This window comes from Eucalyptus grandis, chromosome 7 (genome assembly GCF_016545825.1).
Source record: "Eucalyptus grandis isolate ANBG69807.140 chromosome 7, ASM1654582v1, whole genome shotgun sequence".
In the NCBI taxonomy this organism is placed as follows: domain Eukaryota; kingdom Viridiplantae; phylum Streptophyta; class Magnoliopsida; order Myrtales; family Myrtaceae; genus Eucalyptus; species Eucalyptus grandis.
In genome coordinates, this window is record NC_052618.1 from 30946302 (window position 1) to 30970462 (window position 24161).

The window sequence follows — 24161 nt, forward strand, 5'->3', positions numbered from 1 at the left end:
CGCGCGTGTGCGCCGGCCGACGTCACGCGAGACGTCATCCGGCACGCGTGCCACGCGCGCAGCCGGGTCTCGCGGCCGGTCGCCGGCCGGTGACCGCCGGCAAATCGCCGCCGTGCCGACGTCATCGATGACGTCACCCTAGCGGTTATTGACCGTTGGGTGACGTCATGCGACGTCTCGCACGCGTCGGTCCGCGGACCGATGTGTGCCGGGCGGTGCGCACGCGCCGCACGCGTTGGGCGAGCCAGCGCTTCCGGGCGCGTCGCGCCCACGCGCAGCCACTTCTGGCCGCGCGTGTGGGCGCGTGTGGCGTCTCCCGGCGGCGCACGACACATTGCCAGACTCGTCTCGACGTCGCCTTTCTTCCCATGTATTCAGAAAACAGTTTCGACTTACGAAAACTCAGTAAAATGGCCGAAGAACGCTCGGGTGTCGGGATTTCTCGCCCCGATCCGTACGGCCGAAACACTTTCGCGAAAAATCAATCAAAAATCATCAAACAAGTCGGGAAAACGTGAACTAGGGCTCTGATACCAATGTTGAGAATGACTGATCCTCGAAAACTGGATTCGACACCGAATCGAACCCTTAAATCAATGCGGAAGACGAAGCCCGGGAAAACACGTATCGCCGATCGTAAAGCACACCATGGATTCGAGCGTACCTTGTTAGCCACAGATTAAGCACCGACGCCGTTAGAGGAAGAGAAACTTGATCCTGTTCAATCCGGTGAAGCAAATTGGCCTTCGCGCCTCACTGTTTTCCTTTTGCTTTTCAAGAAAAACGAGAGAGAGAGAGGGAGTGTACTTTGAGAGAAAAACTTACGTCTTTTTTCTAAAGTAAAACGGTGTGTTTTTCTCTCTCTCTCCTCCCTTTTATACCTCTCTCCTTCCACGGGCCCTATTCCCGTGAGCCGGGCTTTCTGGGTCCAACTTGGGCGGACGGGCCTTAAGCCCAATACTAATAAAGCCTTCACTGCTAAAGCTTAACCTAGTCATGACGAATTCCTTTGTGCCAATAGTCCGTGGTGGAGGCCAATTTGGAACTGCCGCCTCTTTCATATGGAATAGAGATGACAACTCGAAACTCGGACAAATTGCCATGTCTATGGTCCTCGGCAAGCGGCTGCCCACGAATGAATGAACATGGCCATGGTGGAGATGTCGCCAATCTTGCGTGTAAAGCGCAGGCCAATCACTAATCTACCACACTCGAACGTTTTCACTTGAATCGCGACTAACGAATTGCCCACCACGTTGGTCGGGAATGTCGACAAATGATCAAGCAAATCCATGTCGGGGTCTCCATGGAGAAGCTTGTCCATTTGGCCATCCACTTTGGCGTGGATGAACTCGACTCCAGGGTCATTGCACTCGATGAAACAGCCATCGTCCTCGACATATCTCCGTGCCATAGGATAAAAGAGCTGTGGGGTTTTGAACAGTGACTCCTCCATTTGGCCAAGCCTCTGAGGAATATCAACTCTGTGATTCTCAGCATTATCTCTATAGGAGAAGATAATGCCCGTATAATTTGGCATTTGAATCTCATCCACTGATGAGAGCTTCAATTTTTGCCGGTTGTTTGGCGTCGGTACCGACGGCTTGACCAACTTCTTCCATTGTACTTCCACGTTCATGCTTGACTGCCTCCCAAGATATGTGCGGAAGTACAGCTATGGAAGTAATTTGGAGGATCAAGGATGGTTGAATATGGTAGTTATGTGCGAGTTGTGCCCAGTGCAATGCTTGTTTTCTAAGCAGTATAACCAATCATTAAAAAAAAAAATATTTTCCAAATCATAAGTTTTCTGTGAAACAAATGAATGAGATTTTGTGGGACCACAGCCAACTCTTCTACAAACTTAAACTATTAGATAAAGTCATTGTTTATTATATAAATATTCTAGCCCTCTCCTTCATGTGTAGGCTAGACTTTGGACGTAGCCTAAAGCGTGAATATATTCGATTGTGGAAGCCAATAGGGACAAGGAAGATTCAAACTTGAGACTTTCTAACTCTAATATTGGTGTTGGGTTGTCTTAGGTTTCTCTTACTCAAGCTAGCTTAAATGTGAAACTTTTCTTCACACTTATAATGATCACAAGATAAAATCCGACAATCTCCTCCGGGTTGGAGCAAGAACAACTCATATCTCTCCTATGTGACTGTTGGGTCCAAACTTATTGACAATTTGGGCTCTGATACCATGAATTCGATGATGACATGTCCAGATATAAATAGGTGGGTATATGCTAGAAGTGTAAGAGATAAATACATCCTAAACTTATCTTCTATAACTAGTTGACAGTTCACATCACATATTTATTGAGCACCTAGTGACCGTGAGGGGCAAGGTTGACCTCACCGGCCATTGCCTCTAGCCTGTGACCAAGATCCAGCGATTGGTTAGAGGAAGAAGGGAAGGGAAAAAAAGAAGAGAAAATAATAAATATTTTTTTAATTATTTAAATATTATTTAAAAGGTCAACATCAGAGCTGGTTGCTCCACATAAGATGACTGACAACACATGTCAGTGATTTCTAACCTAAATTTATCGAATATACTAAAATGGCACAATGCAAAAAGATTTATTACTCAAATGGCAAAAATAGAAAAAGGATTAAGATTGAATGCGCACAATTGTTTTTTTTTTTTTTATATAATTTTCTCCTAGGATTGCTGTACCTTAGCGGGCGATGATACGATGGGCTAAGGGGATGTGTATCAAACGAAATAGAAGAGGTGATTAAAAAAAAAAAAAAAAGGAAATAGGGAAAAGAAAAGAGCCAATAAAAGACCGGATAACATCTCACCTGTGCAAATTTAATTTGTCGATATTCCATCCTCTATTAAGTAGGAGTAAATTATAGACAGAAATTTATTGTCTTAAATTCAAAATGTAAAATCACATGATTAAAGATAAATTTCGGGATTAATTGAGCTAAGCCTTTAAAAGAACAGGAAACATTTGCTATTGCAGATTTGTCTCTCTGTATACGTACCGTGGTAAAATTTGCTGGTTAGATATTCCAGATTTGCACCCTTTTCTACTGCTAGGAAAGTCGGAGAGTGTTCTAGTTCTGATAACCATGAAAAATGATTGAACTGGCTTATTAAATAGAGATACTTAGCTCTTTGACCTTTCATAAAATGTTTAGTTTAGGAACCGGACGTCACGTGTTTAAATCTCACCAATTATATACGAATTATAATTTGGGTCAGAGTCACTTCATGAGTCAAAAGTTTGGACTTAATTAATTTTATAGATGTGCATAGTATTTTACAGACCTCCAAATAAACGGGCCGTGGCCCTTGTGCCCCTATCTTATAAAATAAGTGAAACAAGACGGTCTTAACTAACTTTGTACTACAAGAAGTGTCGTGTTTTTGGGGATAAATTGATTGCACGAGAAACCAAACAAGTCGAGATCAACTGTATTAGACATCATAGAGAGTGAGAACAGCAAAAGACCATGTTGCCCCTTGAATTATTTACGAGACAAGCTTCTCGAGAATGCTTCATATACCATGATAGACAATTGCTGTAATTTTAAATATCCTCGCGTGCGTAACATAATCATCGCTTTATAAACCTGAGCAACATAATCCTCAAACCTAAATTCTATAGTCTTGATTAGGGGTGAGCATGGTTTCAGAATAAAATTGGAAACTTGAGTATAGGATCGGTGATAACCGTTTTAGTTCCAAGTTCTAGAACGTGTAGGGTAGGTTTTAGATTACAAAAATTGGAAAACGTATTCCAACAATTAGGTTCTTGATTTGAAGCTTAGAACTTGAAACAAGTCTTTGTGTTTTTCTTGGTCTATGTCTTCGAGCTATTTTGCGGCATTCAATGACATTTAATGATAAGTGTGTAATCTGAAGCCACCAGTCTAAACTTCCATTATGGGTTATAACTATGACTAAGATTTTTACTTTGTTAATATTTCAAAATCTTTGTATGTCTAAATATGAATTGTGATCAATGAATTATAGCAAGTGATGATCATTAGAAGTGACGATTCACTATAATTATTTAATGAAGAGTATAAGTAGAACCGGGTAGATCTTGGAACTTATGACATCATAGTTTCCAAGGTCCCGAATATGTGGATAGGTTTTAGATTTCAAAAATTAGGAAACATGTTCCAATTGATGGATTTTAGGTTTCAAGTCGAATATAGACGAAACCTGAAACCATTCATCTCTAATCTTGAAATTGAAGTTGAGCACCAATACCTAGGTGACAATACTTTTGTATCAGTTGCTTGGCAGGATAAGAGAGCATTCCATTGCATGCTCCATGGCCGTAGCAGGTTGGAGTCAAGAAATCATCCCGCTCATTCTAATAATTGAAGCCGGAGTTCGATGTATTATTGACCATATCTTGAAGGAGATCAGTGACGGCGTCTTTGTACGCTCAGGTTGCACCCGCGTCTTCAATGCAGATTTTTTGTACCAATGTTTCATCAGGAGCATCTTTTATAACGTTAAATGAACGAAACAGTGCAATTGGTGTAGCTGCAATTTTGTGGAATGGAGCCATGGGTCTCTTACCTCGTTCTCTTGACAATACTCATCCTATACTGCCCCTCAAATTGAGGGTCGTATCCAAGGAAAATAAGCTTCTCGTAGGTTTCTCCACTCTTTAAATTTTTTTTTCTGCGATTTGTTTGGTGAACAAGTTTACTCCTAGAAGTTACCAACAGTCAAGAATGTAATAAATAGTTGAGTTCTTGTTTTAGCAGTAGTTTAGAACCTTTGCCTCATCAATTTGGGAAGCCATCGTCATCTTATTTAAGCTCCGTTTATTTGATGAAATATATTTTTCTCATTTTGTAACATTTGGATAGTTTAGGAAAATGAGCTAATGAGAAAAAAATTTCCCTATTCAATAGAAAAACTATGTTTAAATTTAGGAATGATTTACCTTAAAAAAAAAATCATTTTTCAAAATATTATTAGAAACTCTATGTTCAAGAATAGGAACCCTAAAGCTTGTTCTTGAGCCCTTGGCTGCGGACCTAAGTCTAAACCTGGGGCCGAGTCCACCAAAGTCCATCAAGGCCAAGCTCGGGACGAAAGACACTAGATTTGAAACCTTGATGCTCGAGCCCGAGTTCCATAGAGGTTAAGTTTGAGACACCAGCCCTAGTAGTTGAGCCTAGGGATCCAATACCATTGCTTAGCTCCCTAGCACCCCAACTGGAGTCCACGAAGGTCAAGTCCTTAAATATATTTTGAATACAATTGATTTTCTTTTTGTTTTTTTACCAACAAAAAGCCGTGGTCAAAAATAGGAACCCTAAAGCTCGAGTCCATCGAGGTTGGGCCAGGACTTCAATGCCTATGCTCGGATCCTTGATACCCATGCTCAATTCCATAGACCCAAGCATGAGACCTTGAAGCTTGTGCCCTAGTTCTCAACACTTGGGTCCATTGAGACCGATCACGAGCTCAATTCCTATGCTTATGCTCGGGAACCAAGTACCCATGCCCAAGTCAGGGTCCATTGAGGCCCTAGTGCTTGTACTCAATTTCCCAACTGCCCATGTGCAAGCCACTAACACCTGAATGAGATCTGTCTCTTAACTAAATAATATAAAATATTTTTCAATTCATTTTCAGATTGTAGCCAAACATCATAAAAAATTTGTCATTTTTCAGGAAATATCTTCTAAAAGTGTCAGATTCTTTTTCGCGAAACAAACTTAGTGTTGATAGTGAGTATGTTTTCTTCCGTCCTATTAGCACATTTTGTTTCGAATTGTGACTTCTTCTTAATCAGCCTCTTCCAAAGATATACTAGAATTGTTAGTCATATGTCCTTAGCATTTTTCCTTCATTTTGGGCGAGTGTATTTACAAGATGCATATTTGCATGCTATGTTTCTCCTCGACTTTCCCTTCAAAAGGTTCTTTGCAAAAGCCGCTTAACTCCAAGCTCCATTTTCATTCAAAAACTCATTAATAGTTGACAGCAAAATACACTTTTGTATTCCTATGCTTGATGGGAAGACTTTTGCACGAGTGACCCAAATCTTTGCTGGCGATAACATCGTTTTACTCCTATTTTGATGGGTACATGTACTTAAAAAAAAAAAAAATTATAAGCAGCATACAAGAGGTTAGCGGTGACCTCCTACGTCTTACGCGGTTCCTTACCAACTTAAAATAGGTTAGGGACAACTCTATGTTATTACTAACAAATAAGAATTGAGAATCAGTGTTGTGATCGGTAATTTGGGAGAGTCCATGCAAAGAGCAAAGCCACCTCGTGTGAGAGGATTATCCGAGCTCGCATAACAATCCGATGATCTGCTCAAGGTCCTCTTCTAGAGGATCGTGACACACGCATAGCATGTTTGCTCACTCAAACAACTACAATTGGACCAATATGTTTTTCAAATTCAACAGGGTAAAAATAACAGGAGCGCCATAACTTTCATTATGATGCATAAGTGAGTGATAATGTGAGCGCTGTATGAAATTTATGACATTTTTAGTGTACTTACCCTCATATCAAACAAAAGTATCTCCATTGGAGTGCCTAGCTAGCTGGTACGTATCAGGGAAATATCCTCACCATCTACAATGTTATCCACTCAAATGTTTAGTTTAGCCATGGAATCAGAGCTAAAGACAAAGGCTAGAGATCCCACAAGAATATGACTTGGATTTGATTTGTTAGTATATGAAGGGGTGTCTAAATAACTTGGCACTTTTTATTTTTTGCTTAATTTAAATCTCGAGATAGGACGTACTTCAGCTTTTTCTTGGTTCATAACTCCCCAAACTTTCACGACATACCAATTTTGACACGTGGGATTTTACAGGATTTTTTTTAAAATTAAGGTGACATTTTATAATTTGGCCAGAAAACAAAATTTTATTTTTATTTTTGCTGAAGCATAGACATAGATGTCCAGATTATTGAGCCGTAACAACTTAGAGGCAGTTTATTTACTATTACATCCTTTAGATTATTATGGATAAAATCAATTATCTGAAATGTGATTAAGATTTTCTCTAGGTTTTCAACGTTTTTCAACTATTAATTTTTTTTTTTTAGTAGATAAACGTCGTCTTTAGAAAAACTAAAAAGCAAGTTAAATGATCTTATTATTGTTCATAGAAAAAAATTAAAAAGCACGAGTCCAAACGGCACTTTATTTGTGCACTATAAAAATGTCATTGACAATAATGATAACAGTTGAAGTTGATTTGCTCAGTACTTAAAATTCTTTTATAATCACTTACATGTGTCTCTATCTTGTTCAAACACATGGTACTATGTTGTCTTATCTGGATTTATTCACCAAATGACACATGAGGCTCATGGGAATTCACATGGACCTCAAATAATTGAAAATTGCAAGATAGTGCAGTCATTCACCTATGCTATATTCACAACATATTGATAAAAACCCATGTCAATTTACCACAAATTATGATAAGTCTATAAATTTTGATGTAAATGTGACACGGATGTGCCGATTTAGGGTAAATATTGTAGGATGTAGAAGTTTGGGATTTTTATAACATAAAAATTAATTTGAGATAAATGAAATATAAATGCACTAGTTTGGATTAAAATGGTATGAATATACTAGTTTGTGATTTTTGGGTAAATATAGCATACATGTACCAATTTGAGGTTTTTGACGGCATTAATCGTAATAATAATAAGCATCAGCTGGTGCTAGGCTTTTCTTTAATGCTACCACCAAATTTTTTTAATAGTTTCCATATAAATATTCTATATATATTTATTACAACCCAAAATGAAGTAAAAAAAAAAGTCATCGCCAAGTGTAGTGCAATGTTAGTGCAAAAAAAAAATCAAATATTGTAATTAAATTAATGTGAAATCAATAGAGAAATAAAAAAATAAATAATAAAGAACACTGAAGATTTACTTAATTCCATCCAATTGTCAATCCATACTCCACAAGGAGAGTTATGAGCAAATAATTCAGTAATAATCGAAAAATTAAAGTTATAATCGGTCATACACTTGGTGCTTTCCTCACCAACATTAAACCTAAAAATGCGATATTTACAAATAAATAAATTAACTAGTTGTGATGATCAAAGCACAAGTCATCGCGCCTGGCTAAAATCAAGCTCCGAACGCTTGGCCCTAGTTTCGCCCTTTTGCGGCTTTTCTCTTCCTAAGGGGTCTCTTTTTCTTGTACGGATCTTTTCCCTACGCTTTTCACGGTCAGAAATGGGCAACAATAAATGATGAAGAACTAGACCTACTATTAGCGAAAACATAGAACCACCGACCAACAAGAAAACAAACCTAATTCGACTTAAGGGCATGATAAATGATGAAGAACTAGACCTACTTTTAATGAAAATATAGAACCACCGACCAACAGGAAAACAAACCTAATTCGACTAAAGGGCATGATAAATGATGAACTAGACCTACTTTTAGCGAAAACATAGAACCACCGACCAACAGGAAAACAAACCTAATTCGACTAAAGGGTATCCCGGATTCTGACAAATCAAAATATTTCAGCTAACTCGGATCCCATACATGAGTCAAACTCAATACATAATTTAATAAAATAGATATACCAAGAAAGAATGTTGCTCATCAAAATAACTGCAATAAGAAGAGCTCGATGTGTGATCAGTCATGTCTTGGAGAAGATCATTGATGCCTCGACCCCCATTCTTCTATATTAGCCTTCTTTCCCTTTGCTACTCTTTCTTTATTATGCTCACAATACAAGAGCCTTAGATGCACATACAAAAGACCTCTAGTTATATTGGTTTCCTTTGCTCATACAAAAAGAAAATGTCGTTCTCTCCTCATTAGATAAAGACGCTAGAGTTTAGTCTTAACCTAAATCGTGGAAATATGTAACTGGTAAAATAGGTGCTCGAAAGATCTTGATTTATATGAAATTTTGTGATATCACTTTCGATTGTTCTAAAAATTTAACTTATTAATGTCGTGACCTAAATTTCGGGTGTACTACCTAAAACTAGGTTAATGGACTACTAAGTTTTCAACTTAGCTCGGGCTCTCCCAAGCCCATACTAATTCGCGACTTAAGGTTCAAGTATTTAACATGCAAATGATTAATATCTAGGAGTCGCCACTAATCAGTTCACAGTAGGTCGATTAGACACCTAAGTAAAATAATGGGAGATTTATTTTACTCCTACGAACCAGAGACTAAGGGTATAGGGACTTGGTTACACTAGATTGCTCTAATGCCCTTTCGGTACTATTTCTTTTTTAATTTTCAAAAACGTTTTTTGGAGGCAGCTGATTTATTTTAACATAAATTACTATCATGCAAATGTGGTGACCACACGGGTGCTCATCCATTATTAAAACATTCAAATAGGAATAATAAATAAATAAATTGCATCACATGAAGCAAGCAATCATTTTTTGGGTTTTCTTAAAAATTAGAATTCTTTTTAGAAAAATGCATTTTAAAACTAAATGACTTAATCTTATTAATATGCAAATCCTAATTAAATGGGTCTATTATGCAAACTAATTAACATGCACCTCATGACCTAATTTCACTAATAAAAAAATTCTGATTAAATGATCCTATTATGCGAACTAGTTAACATGCACCTAGTATTTTTGTATTTTTTTATTGAAACTTTAGAATTTATGAAATCCCTACTTAATCTATCTAAAAAGGATAATTTTCTAATTTATTCTAAGGATTAATTTAACTTAAACCCTATCCTATCTTAGAAAACTATTTCTTGAAAATTGAGATAATTAAAATGTGCGAACATTATCTAAAACCCTAAAGAATTTACTTGAGTTCAACCCTAACTTATTTCTAAAAATGCAATCCTAAAAATGTAATCCTAAGAAAAATCTAAGTTATTAAACCTACATGTTTGATTTACTAAACCTATATGCTCATGCAGAATTTTGATTTTTGATTTTATGAATTTTTTTAGTTTTTTTTAAAAGATAAGTAATTATTAAATAAATATTAAATCTAAGCTATGAACAAAATAAAGGATTAAAATAATTGAAAAAATAACATGTGTTGCCTCACGCGGGTCAAATCAACTCACAAGTCAAATTAACGATTATCCTAACTCTAATTATCACGACAAAGAGATCAAAATAATTAAAAATCTGATCCGAAGTCTTACGGATCAAATTAATAATTATAATGATTTAAAAATTTAAATTCTACCAAAAATAGCCCAAAATTAATATAATTAAAAATAATCCGATCTCTCGGATTAAATTAATTATTACAATAATTCTAGACAAAATCCTAGCGGATTATGCCTACAAACTGCACAAATATTAACATTCAATATTACAATTTAAGCCATTACAACTAAACATGATAAATAAAATAATAATAATAAACTACCTTGATTTTTTTTTTTTTAAATAAAAAAGGGGCCGGAGCACGGGCGATTTGGGCAGTGACGATGCTGGTGCTCGGAGGTGAGGCAGGTGCCACGGACGGGCGGAGGCGCGGCTTGCTGAACGGCGAGGGTGCGGGATCGCGGCGGTGAGGAGCGGACGCACGGCGATGAGCGGCGCGGAGGCAACGCGGGCTGCTGGCGCGGCAGCGTCGGGCTCCGAGGTCAGGTGCGGGGGCGACGCGGGCAGCGGCACTGCGGAGACGAGCTGCTGAGGCGGAAGGGTTCAGTCAGGTGAGTAGCAGTCGGCGGTGGTGCGGGCTGCTGAGCTGTAGCGACGGAGTCAAGCTCTGGCGCAGGGACAGCGGGTTGCTGGTGTCGGATGAACAGAGGCGCGCAGTGACGGGCGCTGCAGATCGCGGATGAAGCGTGGCGACGCGGGGCCTGGTGAAGCGGCAGCGGCGCTCGTGGAGTCGGTGCGACGCGAGCGCGGGTAGGGGCGTCCACGCGAAGAAGACGAACAGTTGCTGCTGCTTTTTCTTATTTTTTTTTTTTTCTCTGGCCACACGTCACTTCTCTGCACTTTTTCTCTTTCTTTTGCTGACTTTTCCCCTTCTTTTCTTCTGCAGGTTGTCAGAAGGAAAAAAAGAAAAGACCCTTGGATGAGAAAATGGGGTTTCCTCTCTTTTATTTATTTTTCTCACTTTCACGAATTCTCAGCTCTTTTCACGAAAATTTTTTAGCCGATTCTTCCCCCTCAAACCTTGTGCAGGTCAACTCCTTTTAATAATGATTCCGCACGACCACTTTCTATGGTAAATTTCAAACTTTCATCTTCTCGTTACATTAAATTAAATATGCAAATTGGATCATGATTTTGCAATTAACGATTTTTACACCGATTCCTTCCATTTTATCAAAATCCTTAATCTTTGTTCACTTGATTTTAAAATTGTTATCGCATTTAACAAAATCCTGGACATTCATCGAATTCCATATTTCCTGCATACTTACATCAAATCAATTTCCCCATTTTCATTTTTTTTTTATTTGTTCAAAATGCAATTTTATTTTTCCAAAATTAGGTGTCAACAATTAAATAAATGTACGATTTATTATCTAAATATTTCAGTAAATTAATGTCCATCGGACCACATTTTCCGCTCATTTCCATCTGGCAGTTTCTGATTTGGTGGTTTTCTCGGATTTTTTCACCAAGTCGCGATCCCAAAGTCCACACAAGTCAATGTCTGGACTCCATGCCTAGCAACGAAAGCTGTTGGACAGCTCCAAATGGGGCCTCCATGCACCAAAACATCAGGACCGCACCCGTGACGACAAGCGTCTCGTCATCATTTAACGTTGTCTGTTCTCGTATCGATTGCGACTTCGTGAAATTTCCAAGAAACGGGGAAGCGTGACTCTCGTTTCCGAGATATTTTTACGCGGTTTTATTATCCGTGCAAAGAGAGGCAAGGGTTGGAGCGCTCTATAAAACCACTGGAGAACTCGTATTCATTATCCTCGTTTCTACACATATCTCGAGAGGCAATCCAAGCATGAAGGTGGAAATACAGTGGAAGAAGCTGGTCAAGCCGTCAGTGCTGACACCGAGCGACCAGCGAAAATAGATGAGCTTCAGATGCCAAATTATGTGGGCGTTATCTTCTACTATAGAGATAATGCCGGGAACCCCAAAGTCGATATCTCTCAAAGGCTTCACCAGATGGAGGAGTCACTTTCCAAAACACTAACCCTCTTTTATCCTATGGCAGGGAGATACATCGAGGACGACGATGGTTGTTTTATCGATTGTAACGACCTTGGAGTGGAGTTCGTCCATGCCAAAGTGGATGGCCAGATTGATTAGCTTCTCCATAGAGACCCCGACATGGATTTGCTCGAATATTTGTCGCAATTCCCGAACAACCTAGTAGGCAATCCACTAGTGGTGATTCAAGTGAATACGTTCGAGTGCGGCGGAATAGCAATTGGCTTGCGCTCTACACACAGGATCAGCGACGTGTGCACCATAGCCATATTCATTAATTCGTGGGCCACCGCTTGCCGAGGTAATGTAGATGTTACAGTCTGTCCAAGTTTCGAGTTGTCGTCTCTATTCCCAATGAAAGTGTCGGCCGTTGCGAATTGGCCTCCGCCACGGAGTACTGGCAGCAAGGAATTCACGGTGTCTAGGTTCAGGTTCAGCGGTGATGCTATATCGAAGCTGAGAGCCCTAGCAAGGGATGATGCAAAGGATTCAATGCCCAACAACTTCCAGCCTTCGAGGGTGGAGGTTGTTTCGGCACTAATAAGTAAGGCTCTCGTCAAGATTGATCGATGTGGACAGGGCGATGAAAGGCCTATCGCAGTTTATATGACGTTTAACTTGCGCGATAAAGTCAAACTAAAGATACCCGCAAATTCTTGTGGCAATTTCTTCAGCGTGATTTCTGGGCGCTCCGATCAACCCGCGGCCAGCAAAAGGAACCGGAGTTCAATGAGATGGTGAATATAATCCACAATATAATATCGGACGCTAAAACGAAATATGCAACAATAGTAAACAAGCAGGAGTTCTGCTCGACGGTGGGGAATTCTATAGCCGAATTTGTCAAAGTCGCGTCCTCAAACGAAGTGCATACGATATTTTTTAGTAGATGGTGCCGTTTCGGGCTATTTGAGATTGACTTCGGGTGGGGAAGGCCGGTTCTCGTCAGCAACATATCATTGAATCTCAGATCGTCCTTTCTTATCGACGATGAAGAGGGCAAAGGAATTGATGCATGGACAACCACCACTGGAGATGTGATGATTCTTCTTAAACAAGATCCGGATATACTGGCATTCACTTCCAAGTTGGAGGTGGAGAGGTTGCACGAATATGTAATCTGAGAAGTCATTGTATCTTACTATAATGTAGACCAGGAAAAAGAAAATGGACTTGGTCTGTAGTATTTGTTACATCTATTTCATTTCTTTAAGAAGGATGGTTCTTGTGGACAATGTTAATCAACTTATTGAATACCTTAGAGCGAACTCCTCTATCGTGTTCGATTTCCTCAGGCTGACCTGTCACACCCCAAATCTCGAGCATGCGTATATCCATCGGTGGTCGATAAAATTGTGACGTCCCAAGACGCGTCGCCAACCCGTTAATTTTAAGGCACATGTGGAAGCAAAATAAAAACCCCTAACAGTAAACAGTATGAGATAAAAAAAAACAGGACAACAAATTCACAAACAAAACACATTTTTATAAACAAACTAGTCTATTTATGAAAAGATCGGCTCTCCAAAAGAACTTATCCTACAACCCACTAATCAGACATATTCGCCGATCCTTCGGACTCCACTTCAATAGGCTCTGGGGGCTTCGGGTCCTCCACAACCCCATCAAGAGGGTCAGCTGCACCCTCACCCAGAGCGGCGTTGACCGCAATAGCGGAGATATCAAAACCCTGAAGGGGACCATCCCATTATCCATTGAACCCATGGCGAAATCATGCCCTAAATTGATGAGGTACCCTCTGAGGTAGGCCCTCATCGACCTAGATAGTGGTCACTACGAGCTCATAGACCCAATGACTTCCGGGGACAAGGACATCCGTGCTCCACTCAGTAACCCCTCAAGGCTGACCAAAACGAACTGGAGGTACCGCCATCTAAGGACCTAAAAATGTTAAGCCCATGACGGGGTGAGACAATATCTTAGTAAGTTTACTCCCTAAACCCCTATTTAGGAAGAAAATACGCATAGAGGTAATCTAACCACACATCACATAAGACTTACCTTGCCTCAGTTCATTCCTGTACATCAGTACAATTCATATCTCATATAATTGCATTAAAAGCACTCATCAATCGGGACGTCTGAACTTATAACCCAAACGATTACATGGGTTCTGATTATAAGGCCAAATCGTTATTACCCGTCACATTCCGTGCCACACAATTTTCTCCTATAATCAGGCGCGTCAATTCAATCAATCATGCGTCCTAATTGATTACGACCCAATGGCCACGATAAAATCAACAGTCAGCGGTCTTCCGGTGTAGCTGGGCATCGTCTCGCACCATTGAGCACGGCAACGTCTATACATAGACGGCATTTCATTAGGAAGCATCGGTCCAGCCTCCATTACGACTGACATTTGTTGACTTGGGGCATCCCATGTACAGCATCGTCCGGCTTAACAGCTTGTGACGGATTTTCATAGCCATCACACGATCATTCAACCTTGGGCAAGGACATCATGCATTGCACTCAAATGTCTCAATTAAAATATTGAATTTGGCATATTTTCTTCATATTAAAAACACTCGGTAAAAATAACCGTGTGTGGGTACATGGTTAGATCGAACTAAAAAAATTGATATTCTTCCTTTTAAAATCTCACTATTTAATATAGTATTTAAAAGCATTTTCGGTGTCAAAACCCGACACCCGGTATTTTCTAATTAACATTCAATTGCATAAACTAAACACACCATTGCAATCAAAGCACGAAATTCGATCACCGACTATCCTAGTATAATTTTAAAAAAATATTAAATAATTAAATAAATAACAAAAATAATTAAATAAATGCAATTTAACCAAATAAATACAAACCCAGGCCGGAAACACTAATTTAACCACCTAACCGGGCCTAAAAAATTAATGCACCTATCCACATAAATATTACAATCTATTTAGCTCTTAATCAATCTATTCTAACAACCTAACAATCATAATTAAGCAATTAAATCACTAATCCAAACTAACTAATCACCTAAATCATACTTAGCCTAATCTAATTACCTACTAAACGTCATTAACTCCATAAACAGAGTTTAGCAAGTAAACTCATTGGATTAGCGAACTGGTGAGTCCACGGCGACGGCGACATAGAGGCGAGGGGAACATGAGCTTGCGGCGACACCAAGCGAGGCCCAGAAGAGACCTAAAACGGGCCACGAAGCCCGACAACCCTTGTTGCCTTCGATTTTTCCAAGGACCGAAGGGGCTGGGCTAAGCGGCGGGTTGGCTGGAAACAGCCACAAGGGCGGCAAATGGCAGCAACGAGACAAGGTGGTGGCTCCGGCGGCTTGGATGGCTTGGACAGCAACCATGGCGAGCTCGAGGACTTGTGAGCAGACGCGAGATAACGGCCTAGGCTCGCGGGGGATGGCGAGCAGGCGTGGGACGAGCCGGATGTGAGCGGGAGGCTGGCAACGGCTTGGGAGGATGACTGCTGCTTGGACAAGCGGCACGGGTGGTTGATGGCGTGAGGTCCTGATTTCTCTGGTTTTCTTGAGCTCACAACACTTCAACAATGGAGAAAGGGGCAACAAGGAGGAGGAAGAAGAGAGCTCAGCTGAAAGGGTGCCTAAAATGCCTTTAAAGTCTCTTCAAAATTTCCAAACACTCATCACATGCTCAGCCATTAGCCACTCCAAAGCTTCTCCAAGAACTATCCCAAGGTGGCTGAAATGTTGCTCCCCCCTTGGCCTAAGAATTTTGTAACATTTCTCCTCAAATTTCATTCAATTCCTCTCCAAAATAACCCAATTGATGCCCCAAAAATTCAGCCAAGGTGTCCACACTTAATTCCGCACTTTTCCTTGCTAAATAATCCAACTTGATGGCCAAATGTGCAACAAAAACGGTCTTCAAATTTTCCCGGTCAAAAATAGCCGTACTTAGAATTTTTGTCGAAAACTCGAGTTTACAGAAAAAAAATTTGGAGGATGAGTCGACGTTCCTAAAATAAATTGTGACATGACAAAACTTTCAATTTCCGAAATCGGGTTCAATTTCACGGTTAATTTCAATTGGACGCGAATTTAACGTGACCTAACCTACCGGGTAGCTTTTAGGAACTTTTAGCGCATTTGACCCGTGGTCGATTATTTTCGAGCCACATTGTACTTCTTCGACACATTGACGACTTTCGGTTGTCGTGAAAATCTCGATGTTTTAAATACGGACACTTTGGGTACATAAATGACAAATAAATCGGTCTAGTCCGTTCGATGAGAATTTTTCAATTAGGTGATATCACCCACTCTTTAATCACATGCCTCTATCGAAATGACCTATCTCTGGTCTCTGATCGATTGTGACAGTGCCGTATTGACCCTTGCAGATTAGCATAGTCAAGCAGTTGATTTCTGGTTGAATTCTCAAGTCTATTGTGTTTAAATTCCTTAACGACTTCACCTGATAAATTAGTTATCTCATGAGTGATCAGTTCAAAGAAAAAGACTATAGGCGTGTCGATGAAAAGCCCAACTCATTTAATTGAAAACATAATTAGAAAATCTGGATGTCACAACTCTTCCCTCTTATAAAAATTTCATCCTCAAAATTTAAACTATTAAAAATCTTTAAACAAAAAGGTGGGGGTATTGTCGTCTCATCAAGTCTTCACTTTCCTAGGTTGCTCATTTTGTCTCGAGGTGTTGCCATACCACTTTGACTAATGGGATTATCCTGGTGCATAGAACCTACTCCTTCCAATCCATAATCTGAACTGGTCTCTCCATAGATGACACTCTATCGTCCACATCTAACTCTTCAAAATTCAGCATGTGGGTCGAGTCAGGCTCGTACTTTCTCAACATCGACACGTGGAAGACGTTGTGCACTTGTGCTAGTCTCGACGGCAACGCAAGACGATATGCTAGAGTCCCTATCATTTCCAGAATTTCAAAGGGACCTACGTACCTCAGACTCAACTTCCCTTTCTTACCGAAGCGCGAAGTATCCCTCATCAGTGACACCTTCAAAAAGACGTGCTCACCAACTTAGAATTCTAAAGGTCTTCGAGGCTTATATGCATAGCTTTTCTAGTGACTCTGAGCGGTCTTTAACATGTCCCTGATAACTGCAACTACATCCACTGATTGCTGAACCAACTCTGGGCATGTGATCTTCTGTTCTCCAACTTAATCCAACACACTGGCGTTTTGCACGCTCTGCCATACAACGCTTCAAAATGTACCATACGAATACTCTCCCGGTAGCTGTTGTTGTAGGCAAACTCGACGAGATGAAGCTGTTCCTCCTAGCTTCCCTTGAAATCCAACATGCAAGCTCGCAGCAAGTCTTTGAGGGTTTGAATTGTCCTCTCAGACTAACATCTGTTTGAGGATGATAAGCCGTACTATACTGCAGTTTCGTTCTTAAGGCAGTTTGCAAATTTTTCCAAAAAATAGCTATAAATCTTGGGTCTCTATCAAATGTAATTGTCATCTACACTCCATGCAAACAAACAATCTGATGCACGTACAATTTTGCATATCTTACTAAAGCAAGGTCCTTCCATATGGCAATAAAGTGAGCCGACTTCGTTAATCTATCGACCGCAACCCAAATGAATTCATTACCTCTCTGACTCCTTGGTAAGCTCATGACAAAGTGCATTATGATGTATTCCCATTTCCACTCGGTAATCTTGAGAGGTTACAAAAGTCCTCCCGACTTACAATGTTGTGTCTTTACTTGCTGACACGTCAGACACTTGGCGACATTCTTGGCGATATCCGCTTTCATATCGGTCCACCAATAGTGTTGACATAGATTCTGATACATTTTTGTACTACCTCGATGAATGATGTAACTATTACGATGAGTTTCTGACAAAATCTCTTAAGCGCTACATCGTTAGGGACACAATCGTCCTTGGAACCTCAGTGTTCTGTCTTCAGAAATTTGAAAGTCAACCTTTCTCTTTTCGATATCCTCTTGTAGGATCTTCTTAATCTCTGGGTCTGTCAACTGAAGTGTTTTGATCATTATCTGCACTTACGGTTCAATTCTAAGGATGGCCATAAGATTTGAAAGGTGGCCTACCTCAAATTTGAAAACCGAATCTCAAGCTCTTTCGAGTAAGACCCACGCTTTAAACATCATCTGCACAACTGAAGACTTCAAATTCAACGCATCTGCGACCTTATTAGCCTTTCTAGGATGATACAAGATGTCGCAATCATAGTCCTTGAGAAGTTCCATCCGGCAACGCTATCTCATATTCAACTCCTTCTAAGAGAATAGGTACTTGAGACTTTGATGGTTTGTAAAGATCTGCAATCTTTCTCCGCACAAATAATGTCTCAAAATATTTAGAGCAAAAATAATCGTTGCGAATTCCAAGTCATGCGTTGGATAATTCAGCTCATCAGATCTCAACTGACGGGACGCATATGCAACAGCTCTGCCATGCTGCATTAACACACAACTTAGTTCTCTAAACAACGTATCATTGTAGATCTCGTACCCTCTAAGACTAGATGGTATGGTCAACACTAGTGCGGTAGTCAGCTTCTGTTTAAGCTCTTGGAAACTACACTTGCACTTATCTATCCACACAAATTTCTCTTCCTTCTTCAGCAGTCAAGTCAAAGGCGAGGCTAACTCTGAAAATCCTTCCATGAACCGTTTGTAAGACCCTGCCAATCCCAAAAAGCTTTTGATCTCCGTCACTGTCGTCGGTCTTAGCCAGTTGATAATCAAGTTTCGATCTTGGTCGGGTCCACAGAGATTCCTTCACTTGAAATCACGTGACCTAGGAATGCCACACTAGTCAACCAAAACTCGTACTTACTGAACTTGGCGTACAGTTCATGATTCCTTAGTGTTTGAAGCATCATCCTCAAATGTCTTTCGTGCTCCTCAAGACTTCTCGAGTACACTAGGATATCATCGATGAAAACGATCACAAACTGATCCAATACTGCTTGAACACCCTATTCATCAGATCCATAAAAGTGACTGGGACGTTCGTCAAACCAAACGGCATTATAGTGAACTTATAATTGCCGTATCGCGTACGAAATGCTGACTTCGGTATGTCCTCATTTTTTATCCACAGTTGATGATATCCTGTCCTCAAGTCGATCTTAGAAAATATCGATACTCCTTGCAGCTGATCAAACAAGTCGTCGATCCTTAGCAGCGAGTACTTGTTCTTAATTGTCACCTAATTGAGTTGACAATAGTCAATGCATAGACACAATGAACCATCTTTCTTTTTCACAAATAGAACCAGTGCTCCCTAAGATGATGCACTAGGGCGTATGAATCCCTTATCTAACAACTCCTACATCTGCACCTTCAGTTCTTTCAACTCTAAGAACGTCATCCAGTAAGGAGCCTTAAAGATTGGCTCTGTCCTAGGGATCACGAACTCTATCTCCCTTTCTAAAGACAGACCTGGTAATTCCTTCGGAAACACATTTGGAAACTCCTAAACCACTGCGATATCTTCAATCTTTAATCTTCAACTCCTTAACTGTCATATCCACGATAGTCACCAAGTAACCTTAACAACCCCAATCTAACAAATGGGTTGTCTCAAGCGATGAGATTAAAGTAATCGAGGGTCCTCCTCAACTCTCAATAAACTCGAATTTCACCCGCTAACGGGTTAAACTGAATTACTTTACAATAGCAGTCCATCTTAACTTGTTGCTTGGTGAGCTAGTCCATGCAAATTATCACATGAAAATCATACATGGTTAAGACTATCAAATCTATCCTCCCTTCTCGCTCACCAATCACTAACTTGCAACCAAGACAGCCTACTGCAGCTAACACTTTATCCTTTAATGGTGTAGATATACTAACCACTGACTCTAACATTTCAAGACTCAATCCTACTAGCTTAACAAATTGCTCAGCAATACACAAATGAGTTGTGCTAAGGTCAAATAAAGCATAAGCAGCATGATCATTTAGCGAGATTGTACTTGTGATCACATCAAGCGAGTCCTCTGGTGACGGTGTACACCTTGCCCTAAGTTGAAGGTTTGTTCTGTCTACCCTGCTATGCATTCTGCAACACAAAACCTTTATTCTGACCCATCAGCGGCAGTGGCGGCAACTACTGCGATCCCATCGGTTTGCAGGGATAATCTCTAACTCGGTGGCCCTGTTGTCCACACCCATAGCAAGCACCCATCCTAGAATGGCACAGAGCCTATCCATGTCGCTTCCACAGAAGCGACATACTCCACTAAGGCTTAGCGCTGACTTACCTATCCCACATTTCCTATTAGGTGGAATAGAGTACCTTCCTCCGGTCATGGGCTTCTTCCCAAACCAGTTTCCATCTCTGTTCGAATTGAATCTCGACCCAGAAGTGGTTACTTGCTCAATCAGGTTCATCTCTATTAATTGGGCCCAACCATATAGCTCGTTGTAATCTTTTAGGTTGAATGGCACTAGCGGTTTCTTCAACTCCAGCCAGAGGCATTCCTGAACCTCTTAACTCTATCAATTGGATCCTCTATCAGCCTTGGGGCGTACTGCGATAGCTCTGCAAACTTGGCCTCGTATTGGTCCACATTCATTGAACCCTGATGAAGGCACTGAAATTCCTCCATCTTTTGTTCCCTTGCACTATCAGAGAAGTACTTGCCATTGAACACTGCAACGAAGGCGTTCCACTCTAAAACCACACCATCTGGGAACACTACTCCTCCGGTGGCCATCCACTAAGTGCTTGCGTTACCTTGATGCTAATAGACTGCAAGGATGACCTTCTCTTCCCTTGTGCACCTCAATAGTGCAAAGGGCTTTTCCAAGTCCTAAATCTAGAGGGCTGCAGCCTTGGGATCTTTAACACTTGTGAACCTCGGCAAGTTCAGCTTTAGGAACTGCTCTATGAGCTTATTCATTGCCCTCTCAACAACCACGTTCCTAAGTTGAACTTTGGCAAGTGCGGTAGCAACGGCATCAGCAGCGGTGGCAACAGCAGCATTGGCGACGGTAATAGTGATGGTGGTAATGGCGATGGCTTGGTTCTGGGCCTGCTGCCCCATCAAAGTTCCAAGCATCTCAAGCGCTTGAATGATCCCATCAATTCTAGGATCACCAAATGCTGCTACCCCAGAACTGATCGGCGGTGGCGCTAAACCATTTGCCTTGGTATGAGCCTATACTCTACCTCTACTACCACGGGTATCGACCTTAGTCAGCATCCTACCCCGAGTCACAACTCCTATAGTCATCTTTCTAGGCGTCCTCAGCTCTTGATCACTCATTATGTAGACTTTCTACATAACATGTTCCTAATTTCATACAGAATTAGAAAGCGAGTGATCCTTACAAAACAATGTACCAAACAGCTATTAATCACATGCATCAATATAAAATAAAGGTCATTCCTACTAATTATCCCATAACCCATTGCACCTTATCACTCTAACCGCTAACCAACTCTAATACCACTTCGAACGAGGATGTCACGCCCCAAACCTCTAGCGCACACACATCCCTTAGTGGTCGATAAAATTGTGATATCCTAGGATGTGTCGTGACCTGTTCATTTTAAGGCACATGCGGAAGCGAAATAAAAACCCCCGACAACAAACATCATGGGATAGAAAAGTAGGACAACAAATTCACAAACAAAACACACTTTTATAAACAAACTAGTTTGTTGACAAAAAGATCGGCTCTAAAAAGGAAGTTGTCCAATGACCCACTAGTCGAACATATTCGCCGATCCTTTGGACTCCACTTCGACAGGCTCCAGGGTCTTCGGGTCCTCTCAAGAGGATTAGCTGCACCCTCGCTCAGAGCAACATTGACCGCAACGGCAAGGATATCAAAATCCTGAAGGAGACCATCCATATATCCATTGATCCCATGACGAAACCACGCCCTAAATTGATGAGGTACTCTCTGAGGTAGGCCCTCATCAACCTAGATAGTGGTCACTACAAGCTTATAGACCTAGTGACTCCCGGGGGCAGGGACGTCTATGCTCCACTCAGTAACCCCCTAAGGCTGACTAAAACAAATTAGAGGTACCGCCATCTAAGGACCTGAAAAGGTTAAGCCCACAACGGGGTGAGACAATGTCTCACCAAGTTTACTCCCTATACCCCGCTTTAGGAAAAAAAATACGCCCAGAGGTAATCTAACCACACATCACATAATATTTACCTCACCTCAATTCCTTCCTATACGTCAACACAGTTCATATCGCATATAATTGCATTAAAAGCACTCATCAATTGGGACGTCTCAACTTATAACCAAACAATTACAAGGGTCTCGATTATAAGGCCAAATCGTTATGACACGCCCCATTCCATGCCACACAATTTTGTTCCATAATCATGTGCATCAATTCAATCAATCGTGCATCCCAATTGATTATGACCTAACAGCCACGGCCGACTCAATAGTCAGTGGTCTTCCGGCGTAGCCGGGTATCATCTCGCACCATCGAGCACGGCAACATCTATTCCTAAATGGCATTCCACTAGGGGGCATTGGTCCAGTCTCCACTGTGACCGACATCGGTTGACTCGGGGTATCCCATATAGGAGCATCATCCGACTTAACAACTCGTGATGAATTCTCATAGCCATCTCAACCCGGCCAAGGACACCGTGCATTGCACTCAAATGTCTCAATTAAAATAGTGAACTTGGCCTATTTTCTTCATATTAAAAACACTCAGTGAAAATAATCGTGTGTGGGTACACGGTTAGATCGAATCAAAAAAATTGATATCATTCCTTTTAAAATCTCACTATTTAATATAATATTTATATTCATTTTCGATGTCAAAACTCGACACACGGTATTTTCTAATTAAATACCAAAATTTCACAATTTTGAAATAATAACTCAAAATCACAATCATCACTTAAGTTGCACAAATTAATATTCAATTGCATAAACTAAGCACACTATTGCAATCAACACGAAATTCCGGTCACCGGTTATCCCGGTATAATTTCGGAAAAATATTAAATAATTAAATAAATAGAAAAAATAATTAAATAAATGCGATTTAATCCAATAAATACAAACCTAGGCCAGAAACACTAATTTAACCACCTAAACGGGCCTAAAAAATTAATGCACCTATCCATATAAATAGTACAATTTATTTGGCCCTTAATCAATCTATTATAACCACCTAACAATCATGATTAAGCAATTAAATCACTAATGCAAACTAACTAACCATATAAACCATACTTAACCTTATCTAATTACCTACTAAACATCATTAAACTCCTTATGTAGAGCTTAGCAAGTAAACTCATCGGATTAGCGAGCGATGAGTCAACCGCGACGTCGATGCCAAGGAGGCAGAACACAAAGCCTGCGGCGACACCAAATGAGGCTGAAAGATACCTAAAATGGGCCTTCAATTCGGTCCAAGGACCAAAGGGGCTGGGTCGAGCGACGGCTTAGCTGGAAACAACCACATGGGCAACGGACGGTAGTGGTGGGACAAGGCGGTGGCTTTGACGGCTTCGACGGTGACCAGGGCAAGCTCGAGGACTTGCGAGCAGACGCGAGACAGCGGCTTGGGCTTGCGGGGGACGGTGAGCAAGCGCGGGATGAGTGGGACGCGAGCGGGAGGCTAGTGACGACTCAAGTGGATGACTGCTGCTTGAACGGGCGGTACGGGCGGTCGACAACATGAGGGGTTGGTTTCTTTGGTTTTCTTGAGCTCACAACACTTCAACAATGGAGAAAAATGGTAGCAAGGAGGAGGAAGAGAGAGGTCAGCAAAAGGGGGGCTCAAAATGCCTCTAAAGTCTCCTCAAAATATCCAAACACTCATCACCAATGCCCCACCATGCTCAGCCATTATCCACACCAAAACTTGTCCAAGAAGTCTCCCAAGGTGGCTGAAATGTTTTTTTTTTTTGGTAAGGTCAAGGTGGCTAAAATGTTGCTCTCCTCTTGGCTACCAATTTTGTAACATTTCCCCTCAAATTTCATTCAATTCCTCTCCAAAATAACCCAATTGATGC

At 40.8% G+C, this 24161-nt stretch overlaps 2 protein-coding genes across 2 annotated transcripts; one reads left to right on the forward strand and one right to left on the reverse strand.

The window, feature by feature from the left end:
• Nucleotides 1-1105: 1105 nt before the first annotated feature.
• On the reverse strand, nt 1106-1639 carry LOC120296061 (acetyl-CoA-benzylalcohol acetyltransferase-like). The gene has a single exon (XM_039317713.1). The coding sequence runs from the start codon at nt 1637-1639 to the stop codon at nt 1106-1108; it is 534 nt and encodes a 177-aa protein (XP_039173647.1).
• Nucleotides 1640-11923: 10284 nt separating this feature from the next.
• LOC104455395 (acetyl-CoA-benzylalcohol acetyltransferase) lies at nt 11924-12897 on the forward strand. The gene has a single exon (XM_010070192.2). The coding sequence runs from the start codon at nt 12277-12279 to the stop codon at nt 12895-12897; it is 621 nt and encodes a 206-aa protein (XP_010068494.2). The 5' UTR covers nt 11924-12276.
• Nucleotides 12898-24161: the final 11264 nt, after the last annotated feature.